The following is a 15,000-nucleotide window of genomic DNA, read 5'->3' as shown; positions in this document are numbered from 1 at the left end:
TGTAGTATGCAGTATTACAGTAAAAGTACTGCAGTATTATAGTGATGTAGTATGCACTATTACAGTAAAAGTACTGCAGTATTATGAGTGATGTAGTATGCAGTATTACAGTAAAAGTACTGCAGTATTATGAGTGATGTAGTATGCAGTATTACAGTAAAAGTACTGCAGTATTATGAGTGATGTAGTATGTAGTATTACAGTAAAAGTACTGCAGTATTATAGTGATGTAGTATGCACTATTACAGTATAAGTACTGCAGTATTATGAGTGATGTAGTATGCAGTATTACAGTAAAAGTACTGCAGTATTATGAGCGATGTAGTATGCAGTATTACAGTAAAAGTACTGCAGTATTATAGTGATGTAGTATGCAGTATTACAGTAAAAGTACTGCAGTATTATAGTGATGTAGTATGCAGTATTACAGTAAAAATACTGCAGTATTATAGTGATGTAGTATGCAGTATTACAGTAAAAGTACTGCAGTATTATAGTGATGTAGTATGTAGTATTACAGTAAAAGTACTGCAGTATTATGAGTGATGTAGTATGCAGTATTATAGTAAAAGTACTGCAGTATTATAGTGATGTAGTATGCAGTATTACAGTAAAAGTACTGCAGTATTATAGTGATGTAGTATGCAGTATTACAGTAAAAGTACTGCAGTATTATAGTGATGTAGTATGCAGTATTACAGTAAAAGTACGGCAGTATTATGAGTGATGTAGTATGCAGTATTACAGTAAAAGTACTGCAGTATTATAGTGATGTAGTATGCAATATTACAGTAAAAGTACTGCAGTATTATAGTGATGTAGTATGCAGTATTACAGTAAAAGTACTGCAGTATTATAGTGATGTAGTATGCAGTATTACAGTAAAAGTACTGCAGTATTATAGTGATGTAGTATGCAGTATTACAGTAAAAGTACTGCAGTATTATAGTGATGTAGTATGCAGTATTACAGTAAAAGTACTGCAGTATTATAGTGATGTAGTATGCAGTATTACAGTAAAAGTACTGCAGTATTATGAGTGATGTAGTATGCAGTATTACAGTAAAAGTACTGCAGTATTATGAGTGATGTAGTATGCAGTATTACAGTAAAAGTACTGCAGTATTATGAGTGATGTAGTATGCAGTATTACAGTAAAAGTACTGCAGTATTATGAGTGATGTAGTATGCAGTATTACAGTAAAAGTACTGCAGTATTATGAGTGATGTAGTATGCAGTATTACAGTAAAAGTACTGCAGTATTAAGAGTGATGTAGTATGCAGTATTACAGTAAAAGTACTGCAGTATTATGAGTGATGTAGTATGCAGTATTACAGTAAAAGTACTGCAGTATTATGAGTGATGTAGTATGCAGTATTACAGTAAAAGTACTGCAGTATTATGAGTGATGTAGTATGCAGTATTACAGTAAAAGTACTGCAGTATTAAGAGTGATGTAGTATGCAGTATTACAGTAAAAGTACTGCAGTATTATAGTGATGTAGTATGCAGTATTACAGTAAAAGTACTGCAGTATTATGAGTGATGTAGTATGCAGTATTACAGTAAAAGTACTGCAGTATTATAGTGATGTAGTATGCAGTATTACAGTAAAAGTACTGCAGTATTATAGTGATGTAGTATGCAGTATTACAGTAAAAGTACTGCAGTATTATAGTGATGGAGTATGCAGTATTACAGTAAAAGTACTGCAGTATTATAGTGATGTAGTATGCAGTATTACAGTAAAAGTACTGCAGTATTATAGTGATGTAGTATGCAGTATTACAGTAAAAGTACTGCAGTATTATGAGTGATGTAGTATGCAGTATTACAGTAAAAGTACTGCAGTATTATAGTGATGTAGTATGCAGTATTACAGTAAAAGTACACAAGCTTTGAATGAGAAGAAACCACTTTGATCACTGTTGATAAAAATCATCTTTATTGATTATTGAAGCTTCAGATTGTCGACACATCCAATCAGTAAAGTGTGATCAATGATTTCATGTTCAGATTGACTTCATCCACACAGTCAGTTAGTTTAACCCAGAATGTCAGCTATGTACAAGAACATCATTAATGATTATTATCATGATCATTACAGTTTGATTGAACATTTCTTTATGAATTTACAAAGTGATGAGAACAAAATATCTGTGATGAAGGAAGTTCTGCTGTTTTCTCTGTTTAAGAAACAACAGACACAAATACATCAATACAAACATGAAACTAACATTTAGAACAAAGAGAAGTTCACATTTCATCTGAAGAAATGTCAGTGAAGGTTAAAAACATGGTGATGAGCAGTGAGAGCCTCCATGGATAAAAACACACAGGAAAAAGTCACATTTAAAAAAACTGATAACATCAATAACACATACATCAAGTTAAATAAAGTGTTGAATATCACTATTGGCGTGTCAGATGATCTCTGAGCAGCTCAGAAACATGGAGACAAAAACATGAAGAATTACAACATCTGACACATGAAGTCTGAAATGACTTCTGTCTATTTCACTTTACACAACTCAGCTGTGCATACAAATCCAACCAAAAGTCCAGCATAGAGAGGCTGAGTGAATGTGGTCTGGACTCTGTGGAGGAGAGTCATGGTTTCAGATACACTGTAGAAGGACAGAATTCCTGCTCTGTGATCCAGGTACACTCCGACTCTGGAGGAACCAGGACCTGAGATGGGAGTTTTAATGTTGTTGAAGCAAAATTCATACCTGTTAGTGTAACAATGTAAAGACCAAGATTTGTCGTTACGTCCAAATTCAGATTCACGTCCTGCTCTGCTGATATTCTTGTATGTGACTGCTACTCTAACTCCCCACATCCCTCCTCTCCACTCCACCTCCCAGTAACAACGTCCAGTCAGACTCTCTCTACTCAGGACCTGAGGATGATCAGTGAATCTGTCTGTGTGACTACAATAAGACTGTGGTTGATATGTATATTCTACTTTTCTGTTCCCCTTAGATAATAACAGCTTCATGTTTGCTGTGTTTGGATCCAGAGTGATTTCACGTGAATATCTTAAGAACTCAGCTCTGGTCTTGGGTTCTGGTTCTGACAGTAAAACGTCCACTTCAGTCTCTGCCAGTGAGATGTTTGTCCATTTGTCCCTCAGGATGTCCTGTAGTTTATCTCTGAGCTCTGACACAGCTGCTGTCACATCCTCAAAGTATCTGAGAGGACGGATATTGATGCTGGATGAGTCTGTAGGTTCACTGAGTTGTGACACTGAGGGGTAGTTGTGTAGAAACTGGTTGTGATCCTCTGTGTGTGAGAGCTGCTTCAGTTCAGCGTCTTTCCTCTTCAGCTCAGTGATCTCCTGCTGCAGCTTCTCCTGAAGCTCTTTGACTCCACTCACTTCAGTTTCCTGCTGGGATCTGATCTGCTGCTTCACATCAGAGCTTCTTTTCTGGAGGAGACGGATCAGCTGAGTGAAGATCTTCTCACTGTCCTCCACTGCTTTATCAGCAGAGCGACTGACGGCCTCCACCTCCTGTTGAAGCAGCTTCACATCTTTCTCTCTGTCCTGGATTCTCTGCTGGATGTTTAGTCGACTCACCTCGAGCTCTCTCTGCCTCTCAGTCCTTTCTGCTGCAGCTGGGACTGTGTCGTGGCCTTTATGATCCTCCATAGTGCACAGATAACAGATACACTTCTTATCTGTACGGCAGAATATCTTCATCACCTCATCATGACGAGAGCAGATGTTCTCCTGGAGCTTCTCCGAGGGCTCCACCAGCTTGTGTTTCTTTAATTTGGTTAATTCAAAGTGAGACTGGAGGTGATTCTCACAGTAAGACATCAGACACGTCAGACAGGACTTGAAGGCTTTCAGCTTCCTCCCAGTGCAGACATCACAGGCCACATCTTCAGGTCCAGCATAGCAGTGATCAGCAGGAGCAGCTTGGAGTCCAGTCTTCTTCAGCTGCTCCACTAAAGCTGCTAACATGGTGTTTTTCTTCAGGACAGGCCTCGGTCTGAAGGCCTGTCTGCACTGAGGGCAGCTGTAGATCTTCCTCTGATCCTCTCCATCCCAGAATCCTTTAATACAGCTCGTACAGTAGCTGTGTCCACAGGAAGTAGTCACCGGATCCTTCAGTAGATCCAGACAGATCGAACAAGAGAAGGTTTCTCGGTCCAGCTGATCTTTCTGCGCCATTTCAGCTCTCAGAGGCAACGACTGTCTGAGCTTCACTTCCTGATAAGTGAAACAGGTTTGAACAAATCTGAACATGTAATTCCAGCCTGACAGCTCTGTGCTGCGTCACATGTTGGTTACACCCATCTACAAACTGTAGATTTAAAGGCAGAGAACAATGAACTCTGATCCCAGAGTAGAGCTTGTTGTGTTTAAAGCTTTATTGATCATTGTATCAGTAAAGCTTTAATACTGTATCAATATGAAATAAAAGCTGCAACACATTTCATATTTTAATCATGTATTTGGTGGAGCTGTTAACAACTCATAGACATCTGAAATGTGAGCCGACTACACACTGAACAATGTGTTGTATTTTAAAAGCTTGTTATATTTTCCATTGTGTCAAATCTGCATCTGAAAAGTAACTAAAGCTGTTAAATAAATGTAGTGGAGTAGAAAGTACAACATTTCCCTCTGAGATGTAGAAAGTAGCATCACATGGACATACTACAGTAAAGTACTAGTACCTCAAACTGTACTACAGTAAAGTACAAGTACTTCAAAATTATACTTAAATGCAGTAAAATAGAAGCAGACCAATCAGACTTCATCTCCACACTGTATCTCTGCAGCTGCATATTTCTGAGGAGATGTCAGCTCGCTTTAAAGATCCTCCTACGCTCTGTGTTTTGTCTTCTCCTCATCTCTAATATGAAGCTCTGCTCATATTAAAAGCTTCACTCTTCTTTCCAGACGTTATTACAGCAGAGAATCTATTTGGGACCAATGTAAATGTCATTTCTAACCGTATCCCTCACACATTTCCTGCTCAGGTATTAATGTTGCTGCTGAATCCTCCTGCAGGCTCTCAGATCCCCTCAGGGCAGTCCACTCCCACACGAAACCCATCAGAGATATTTCAGACCTCCGCTGACGTCAAACTGATAATGACTAACACTGCTCTGACTCTGTGCGTTCACCTGTGGGGAGAGTACATAAAAATAATACTCTGTCCTAACTGCCAGCTTCAGATTTATAAGAGCCTGATTGTTAAAACACAGACTGCCGTATACATAATCAGAGTTAAATGATCCTTTATGAAGATGATTGGATGTTTCTGTTTCCTGTAATCATGATTCACTCTCAGTGTTTTCAGTCAGTTTTAACCGAGATCATGTTTGTGTCTCGTCCACAGAGGAAATTTCCATCAGTATCTCCGTCTCCAACTGCCAGATCCAGGAGAACGTGGTGAGAAAACACACACGCACACACACACACAGACACACACACACACACACCTGCTTTATCTATATTTTGACTACCATATAAAACTGGATAGATGTTGATAGGCCCTGATAATCAGCTGATAATCTTACACAAACAGAATATGAACACTGGTGATAAAGCTATATAATGGAGGCTGTGATACTTGACAGTTTAACTATAAACTTTATTGTATAAAATTACATCAGAGCATTGAAACAGTAAACTTCACTGGGAATTTAATAATTATAAAGTCCTATAAATGATAATACATGAAAAAAAATACGTATATTTTAAGCTTGAATTAAGAAAAAGGAACAAACAATACATAAAATACTGGCAATATAACTTTTAAAAAATAAGTGCATATCGGACAACTTATATGCCGATAATGAGATATCTATCATAGGTGAATATCGGCCTAAAATATTGGCTGACTGGCTGACAGATATATCTCTGGCTCAAGCGCATTGCCACAGACTTACTGCAGTGTCTGTTCTGTGAATCACTGGATCAGTTTCTTCCTACATCTGAACTAGGGATGTGCATGAGGTCATTTTTTCATGGTTAGTTAACCGCTGGGTATAACTGACGAATAACCGAATACTTGCTGCATGCTGACATTTATAAGAGCTAAACTAACAACCAGCTTCAACTGAACAATCTTGTATTAATTTAACCCTCCTGTTGTCCTCGAGTCAAGGAAGGAAGGGAGGAAGAAGGAAGGAAAGGAGGGGGGAAGGAAGGAAAGTCCTAAAAATCAACCGTTAAATACCAGCAAAGTATTCCAAAAATTTCAGTAAATAAGTATAAAATGAAAGCACCTGTAAAATAACCCTTTACCGAAGCTCTGATCGGCCCAAATATCAAGACATTATACTTTGTTGTTAGTCCGGACCTCGATTCATTGTCCAGCTAGCAGTTATTAGCTGTCAACATCCCAGCATGCGAAGCCCTCCTCACTGCAGTACATGTTTACCTCAAACTTGTAGATTTGTAGTTGGTCAGACGGAGATCAGACTATGTTCCTGCCACTGATGGACCGAGACTTCCACTGAAGGGTCTCTGTACCAAGAAGGATATACAACCAGGGTCCAACGTCTCTGAGTCAATCATTGGTTTCAGGGAGTCATTCTGGTCTCAATCTCTAAATTCAAACCCTCTACTAAGTGTGCTGGTGGTCATTTGTATAAATTATTGCTCCATTAATAAGAGTTAAAGACTTATAGTAGCTTAAATCTCTCCTGTGTGGGCGTTGATTGACAGCTGTGATTGACAGTTGGCTCTGAGACTCGCACCGAGTTGGACTATTGTCACAATATTCAGCGTTGTCACCACATCGTGAAAGGCGACACCAAACAGAAAAGATGGTTCTGAGTGTAAGCTGAGACTCTGAGCTTCAAACTGACGCCAATAAAACCGACCTCGCTACCTCCAGCTTTATATACAGTCTGTGGGTTTGAAGGTTTATCAGACATCTCAGACTACATCTACAGTCAGTCAATCAATCAGTCTTTATTTATATAGCGCCAAATCACAACAAAAGTCAGCTCAAGGCTCTTTACACATAGAGCAGGTCCAACCATATCATTTAATTTAATTTAGACCCATGACCCATCCTCCATGAGCAGCATTGGTGAAATGAGAAAAAAACTCCCCTTTAATGGGAAGAAACCTCAAACCGCTCCAGAAGATACTGAAAGATAGTATACTTTTTTTTTCTTGTAACACTATCCTTATAATTTCCAGGGCCAAAGAATTACATTTTGAACATGAACCAATAAGTTTTACCGAAATAAACAATATAAAAACAGCTATAAGATGTAAGTAAAAAGAAAAAGGTTCCAGTGACATATGCAGTGACAACCCCGCTTGTGTGAAAAATGGCGAATGTGTGACACTGCTGCCACCTTCTGTTCTTTCAGTGATATGACAGCATTTCCACAAAGCTCCGTTTTCCTCGTACACACTTTAAGACCAAACCAACATTTTCTCTTTTACATTCTCCTGGTGGAAGTTTTGGAAAAGCTCTGTTAAGTCTGAACTGAAGCCAAAACGACAAAAAACAGATAAGTTTATGAACTCTGAACCGATTTAGTGTGGACATGGTTTCAGTTCATGATACTGAAACAAGATTTGACAACTTCTGCACAGCAATTGTGTCATGACAATCTTAAGATCAGCGTTTCACCAATAAAGTAATGTAACAGGAACGTGTTCTTGGACATATTTGATTGGTAGAGCTCAGTACTTAATGGACTTGCTCACAGCCAATCAACGCAAGCGTTCTAGGGTTTAACCAGGCGGGGAGTTCTGGTCCTCTGAAATGAGTCCAACCAGGAAGTAACTTAGAGCTGCATTCTATCAAAAGGCCACCAGGGGGCGACCGTCTCTATACAAGTCAATGGAGAATTCACCAACTTCTCACTTGATTTCTAACCTCAGTAAACGTTTTCAAAATGTGTTTATGGTCTCAATCGCTAGTTTAAAGCCTTCTTCAATGCAGTATGATGTTCATTTGGGACATTTTGGCCTCCCTGATTTTATATGTGACGATAAAGCAGGGTATGCATTAGGGCGTGGCTACGTCCTGATTGACAGGTTGATTGACCAATGTCCTCGAGATCCAGCCCTCGTAACCATAGCAACCTCCCCGCTCCACCCATGGCCCCGCCTCATGCCCATATTAGTAGAATCCGTGTTTTTATTTTTCCCAGCATGCACCTGAAATTTTCAAGATGGCGCTGCCTAGATTAGAAACTATTGGCTTCCGAGCAGCAGTCCACAAACCAATGGGTGACGTCATGGATGTTACGTCCATTTCTTTTATACAGTCTGTGGATTTAACGCGACATGTGATTGGTCCACTGCCACAGCAGCTACGACCCGTCTGGTGGTGAAGTCGTGGTGAATTTGAGTTAGAGCGCTTAGCAGTTCAGCAGCCAAGATGCCTCCTAAACCACACGACTGTTACACTAGATAAAAGACAGAGACCTGAATGTGTTAGTGAGTAACTAATGAAGTACTCAGTTAGTATCAGTGTCACTTTAAGGAGACTTGGATTGGTGCTGGTATTGTAATTTCTAGGCGATACGCAGCCCTATTGATTGGTCACCACAGCACGTAGTTAAATGACCAACTTGCCTTCAAATACACTGTCCCTCATCAGTTATGTTGTAGAAGACGAAGGTAAAAGTCCTCTAAACCCCAAACTTTCCTTTCTCCAGTCACATCTCATCATCATCATCATCATCATCATCACTCGTTCTCTGCTTTCTCTCACTCTTTGTTCATTTGCTTTTAAAGAGTCTGGGTCACAGATTCTCTCTTTTTATTATTATCTCTGAGCGGGTCGACGTGCATTAAAAGGCTCTGTACATTTACATTGTACAGATTTTTACATAAGGGCTCAAATGTCGGCAAACTCTCTTCATGCAAATGTAACCGGCGAGAACATGAAGTCCTATTTCCGATGCAGACGTGCACTTCGCCGTCTCCAAGGTGAGCACGTCTTCGAGCACCTCAAATGGAGATTACTGTGATTACTCACTCAGCCAAACGGTTTCCATGGCGACGGATGGTAATTAGGCAGCGAGCTTGAGGGGGGGGGGGGGGGGGGGGAGAGGGAGGGGGGGGTTTATAATATTGTATTTCTGTCCTCTTGGTTGAGGTGTGATATTAGGCTGTCAGCTAAGAGGGGGAGAAAAGGGAGACGTGATTGCAGACAAATGAAGGAAAAAATATTTAGCAGTTTTGGTGTCAAAGCTGTGGCAGATCACTGACGCTGTGTAGTTACACTCTGGGAGGTTCACCCCCCACTCCCCCACCCCCCACCCCCCGCCGTCGCTTCCCCCTGCTAGAAAAACCTTCAGCAGGTGATGAATTCATGTTTTTTTTTTGTTGAATGCATTTTCTGTCAACCTGCCTCTCGCCATTTTCCACCTCAGTTGTGTCAGTTTTTGCCATCAGAGACGCTTCAACAATGTGAGACCTGAGACTTTCATACTGAAGATATTTGTTAGTTTCCATCCTCTAGACAGCCAGTTTGAGCCTTTTGAGCTCCTAAAGACACGATAGTCTCTCCCTCTGGCCACTAACAATGCTTCATTCCTGCTGCCAGCATCCTGAACGCAGCAGAGTCACTGAGATCCAAGCTGCACATATCAGCTGTTTTTAATGTTAGGTTAGTTTTAGTTTTCAGATCATTTACAAAATAAATTCACAATCATTTGAATAATTTCTTGAACAGATGATAAGATACATAAACAACACAATTAATATGTCATCATTCTTTCCTCATCCCTCTGTTTCGCTTACAGATTATTTATTCTCTCTTTTATTTTCTTTGACTGAAGCCTGAGCTTATTTTGTCTTCCCCTTTTTAAAAACATGAATTCAGTTTCTTTAAACAAAACTTCAGTCAGTATCAGTGACTTTTAAACATGACAAAGTAAAATAAATTATCTGTTTAAGTTCTCATAACAAACTAAAAGCATAAATATCCAGATACATGATTTCAACATATTCACTTCTTACATAACTTTCTAATAGGTTTTGGTTTTAACCCTCCAGTTGTCCTCAAGTCAAGGAATGAAGGGAGGAAGGAAGGAAGGAAGGAAGGAAGGAAGGGAGGGAGGAAGGAAGGAAAGGAGGAAGGAAGGAAGGTAGGAGGGAAGGAGGGAGGAGAGAAGGACAGAAGGAAGGGAAGAAAGAAAGGAAGTAAGGAAGGGAGCAAGGGAGGAAGAAGGAAGGAAGGAGGGAGGAAGGAAGGTAGGAGGGAGGGAGGGAGGAAAGAAGGACAGAAGGAAGGGAGGAGGGAAGGAAAGAAGGAAGGAAGGGAGGGAGGGAAGGAAAGAAGGAAGGAAGGAAGGAGGGAAGAAAAGAAGGAGGGAAGGAAAGAAGGACAGAAGGAGGGAAGGAAAGAAAGAAGGACAGAAGGAAGGAAAGAAGGACGGAAGGAAGGGATGAGGGAAGGAAAGAAGGAGGGAGGGAGGGAGGAAAGAAGGACAGAAGGAGGGAGGGAGGAAAGAAGGAAAGAAGGAGGGAAGGAAAGAAGGACGGAAGGAAGGAGGGAAGGAAAGAAAGAAGAAACAATCAAAACAGACGGAGTCAATTTGACCCAGAGGGACGACACAAAGTTTAAATAATTTCTTAAATGAATGAACTCATATTTTTGCTTTCTTTCAATTCGATGTCTCAATCATTCCTTAACTTCACTCCAAACACTGACACACAGCTTCTACTTTTCATATTAGTTCTTTCCCATTTCCCCTCAGTGGATACGTGCTCGTCCTCTCTGGGAATAACCCGTGGAGACAGTCTGGAAGTGGAAGTTAGCTGTAATGTGGAATGGGACCTTTTTTATATTGACTCATGTTTGGTGAGACAATCGTCCAGGAGGGAGATAAAAGGAAGGTTTGGACGTTTGGATGTTTGGATGTTTGGACGTTAGCGGCGGCTGACTAATCGCTCACAATAGAGACGCAAAGTGAGAGGCGATATTTCGGTGGCCTTTCGTTTTCAGGAGTAAAAATCTCATTCATCTTTCTCACAGACGATGTTAATGACTCACACACACTTTGCATCAACATGAATCTCTGCTGGTTGAATCATCAGAACAAAAGATGAATAACTGTGTTAGAATAAAATCTACAACATCAAACATTTGAATGCAGTTCACCCTCACATGCTGTATGTAAGGGTTAAACACGGCTAACTACAACCTTTAAAGCGTATTTAGCAAGAAACATGTCATCACTAAGCTCAAAGTTCTGTTACATGAAGCATAAATTAAGAAAGAAGGAAGGAAGGAAGGAAGGAAGGAAGGAGGGAGGAAAGAAGGACGGAAGGAAGGAGGGAAGGAAAGAAGGACGGAAGGAAGGGATGAGGGAAGGGATGAGGGAAGGAAAGAAGGAGGGAGGGAGGAAAGAAGGAAAGAAGGAAGGAGGGAAGGAAAGAAGGACGGAAGGAAGGAGGGAAGGAAAGAAGGACGGAAGGAAGGGATGAGGGAAGGAAAGAAGGAGGGAAGGAAGGCGGGAAGGAAAGAAGGATGGAAGGAAGGGATGAGGGAAGGAAAGAAGGAGGGAGGGAGGAAAGAAGGACAGAAGGAAAGAAGGAGGGAAGGAAGGTGGGAAGGAAAGAAGGACGGAAGGAAGGGATGAGGGAATTAAAGAAGGAGGGAGGGAGGAAAGGGGGAAAGAAGGAAGGAAGGGATGAGGGGAGGAAAGAAGGAAGGAAGGAGGGAAGGAAAGAAGGACGGAAGGAAGGGATGAGGGAAGGAAAGAAGGAGGGAGGGAGGAAAGAAGGACAGAAGGAAGGAAGGAAGGAAGGAAGGAAAGAAGGACAGAAGGAAGGCATCCTATCTCCTGGGGCTTTGAGGCTAATTTGACTCAGTGGCCAAACATTTCCTGATGCTAAATGCTACCATGCACAGACTGTCATTGTGAAAGAGACGTCTGTAAATCAGCTGATAGGTTTCTCTGAGCATCATAACCTTTGTAAAATGACTCGTTTCTCCATCTCCATTCGATCCAGTCCCATTTTAAAAGACCAGTAGAGCTGCACACATTGCCATTCAAAGTAGCTGGAGGGATAAACAGGAAGTAGCTGTCTCAGCCCTCTGAAGTCACTAGTTCACTTCTCTATGGGCTCAAATATGTGGAAGCAAAGCAGAAGAGGAAGAACATTTTATTTTAGCTTCATGCACCACTGAGCAGCACCAGGGCCTTACCTCCGACTCTGTATCCTGTTCTCTCTCTACATCCATGTCCTACCTGCCCAAATATTGAGCTCAACACATTTGGTTGAGAGTCCAGGTCAGACCTAGTAGATGTAACTCATCAACATCCCAGCGTGAAAAGGGCTCCTGGCTATGGGAGCTGTTTAACTCAAACACCACAAATGAACAGCTCCAGAATTAGCTTGTGACCACTTCCTCTAAAGACTCTCTGCTGAGTTCAAATGAACCGAACCGAGGAGGAAACACCAACCACAGGTCTGAAGACAGCAGCAGGTATTCTCTGGTTCGGCTGTCAGAGTTTCAGGTTTCACACCACAAACAAACAAAGTGGGAAAATATCATTTAAAGTGATTTTTGTGTCTTTCAGGATATAAACTCTGTGTATCAGATCTTCCCGGACGAGGTTCTCGGCTCGGGACAGTTTGGCATCGTGTACGGAGGTAAAAACATGACGTCTGCATGCTCTGATGGAAGGAGGGAACACGGTTTATATCCTCAGAATGATTCACCATTTAGGGAGAGATTAGACTTTAGAAGATACAATATGACTTTCAGAAGTGAGTGATACATGCTGGATGAGTTTAACTAACTGCTGAGACACTTAAATACTTCACCAGCAAAGATCACAACAACAACATGATGCACTTAAACTCCTCAGAAAAACTCAAGAGTTCTTCTGTTTGCTGCCTGTTCTTTGGGAGAGGCTCACAGGAAGTCTGCTGTAGCACCTGACCTGCATGGACCTCCTCAAGACCCCATGAAGGAGAGGAAGAAAATGGAAAAGAGGAAATATGGAGGGAGGGATATAAGAGCTGAAAGGGAGCAGAAGTCTATGTGGTATTTATAAGAATGGCTGGAGGTCCTGCTCCTCAGACTTCGCTGTGTGAGCTTCCCTTAAAATCAAAAGGGCCTCTTGACCCTTTTGACAAGCTCTGACAACCCCGTGTGGGGTCGGGACCCGCAGGTTGGGGACCGGCGGGTTGGGGACCGGCGGGTTGGGGACCGGCGGTGTAAATAAGGTGTAAGAGTGTTTGATGTGTTTTTGTGTTTCTGTCTGCAGGTAAACACAGGAAGTCTGGCCGAGACGTCGCCATCAAGATCATCGATAAACTCCGCTTCCCCACCAAACAGGAGAGCCAGCTGCGCAACGAGGTGGCCATCCTGCAGGTACACACACACACACACACACACACACACACACACACACACACACACACACACACACACACACACACACACACACACACACACACAGCGGTGCTGCTCAGGAGCCTGTTGGCAGTGAGTGAGACTTCCTGTCGTGAACGACTTCATTACTGTGGCAACACTGTAGGGGTGTGAGATCCTGAAATGTTCCAGCGCTGCTCAACCTGCAGAAGCTGCTGCAACACACACACACACACACACACACACACCTGCAGGTAGACTCGTTTATCCTCGCCTGAAGGAGTTTTTACAGGGGCTTATGATTTGATTTGATTTAAAATCTTTAAGTTTATTGAATTTGCTGCCAGTTTTATATATTTATAATTTTATTTATTAAAAAAAAAAGCGAGTGCTCAATACAGAAAGGTTCCCATTTTTTCCAGTGTCTTAAACCAACAGTCAGGAGCCCACATGAACATTAAGTGTTTTTCTGTCTGTAATGATTCCTCCTGTTCATACTGAGCATTAGATCCTTCATCATGTTTACAGGAAGTGATGGAGGACTAAACCCACAGTCCTCCTTCTGTGGAAACATGGATTTAAAAGTAGATGTGAAGCTAATATGAAGCTTCAGAGTCCAAATGAGTCAAATCTTCATCTTCTATGTTTCAACCTTACAGTGTTTTTAGTAGCAAAGTCTTTTTGTAACTATACTTCCACCACAGAGAAACAGGAAACACTAAAGGCCCATTTATGCTCAACGTTAAATACAGATCCGGACGGAGCCTTCTGTCCGTGCTCTGCGTTCATTTCATCCGTCTGTCTGCACGTTTCCATAAAGCTTACGGATACGGACATCTCAATAGAAGCTGATCAGCTACTTTTAAATGACACACTGTTTTAATAGTCAGTATGAACAGGAGGAATGATTACACTGTTCATATGGAAACCTGACAGCTGGTAACCTCAGAAGCAGCTGCTGGCACGACTACGACTCCATTACTCAAATGTGAAAAGTTGCTGCTTGAAGTATCTATGCAGTTAATGATGATGGTGGTGATGGTGATGATGATGATGATGATGATGATGGTGATGGTGATGACGATGGTGATGATGATGATGTGATGATGATGACTCAGAGCCTGCACCACCCGGGCGTGGTCAACCTGGACTGCATGTTCGAGACGCCGGAGCGAGTGTTCGTCGTCATGGAGAAGCTCCACGGAGACATGCTGGAGATGATCCTGTCCAGTGAGAAGGGACGACTGCCTGAGAGGATCACCAAGTTCCTGGTCACACAGGCGAGACACACACACACACACACACACACACACACACACACACACAAATAACGTCACCTTTATGCATCTTGCACACTGTCTTCAAAGTGTCACGTATCAGACCCCATATATTGTGTTTAAAATAGGGCTGTCAAACTTTGCATGTTTAAAATCCTGTTATTTTCCATTTGAAGGCAGTTTTAAGCCCATAATGTAAAGCATTTCTTACCAGAGTGTCTTAACTGGGAATCAATCACGGCTCTGCTGCGACTCCCACACTCCAAAATGGTCCTTTGGTGGAGCTGAGGCTGGCTTGGCTGCACCTGGGTGTTTAGCGTGGAGGTGCTAACTCAAACTCCACGTACTCCGGTGGTAGTTAAACTCCGTTTGACACAGGTTGCATTTTAC

General features: G+C 41.7%; 1 protein-coding gene across 1 annotated transcript in view; it reads left to right on the top strand.

Moving 5' to 3' along the window:
- Nucleotides 1-15,000, top strand: part of prkd1 (protein kinase D1) — a 51,497-nt gene that overhangs the window by 22,220 nt on the left and 14,277 nt on the right. Inside the window, exons 13-16 of the mRNA XM_053336204.1 lie at nt 5,360-5,412; nt 12,534-12,606; nt 13,227-13,333; nt 14,452-14,613. Coding sequence (XP_053192179.1) covers nt 5,360-5,412; nt 12,534-12,606; nt 13,227-13,333; nt 14,452-14,613 — 395 coding nt within the window. The remainder of the gene's footprint in view (nt 1-5,359; nt 5,413-12,533; nt 12,607-13,226; nt 13,334-14,451; nt 14,614-15,000) is intronic.

This window comes from Scomber japonicus, chromosome 16 (assembly GCF_027409825.1).
Source record: "Scomber japonicus isolate fScoJap1 chromosome 16, fScoJap1.pri, whole genome shotgun sequence".
NCBI lineage: Eukaryota > Metazoa > Chordata > Actinopteri > Scombriformes > Scombridae > Scomber > Scomber japonicus.
Note: the sequence above shows the minus strand (reverse complement) of the source record. Positions and strands in the feature narration are given on the sequence as shown.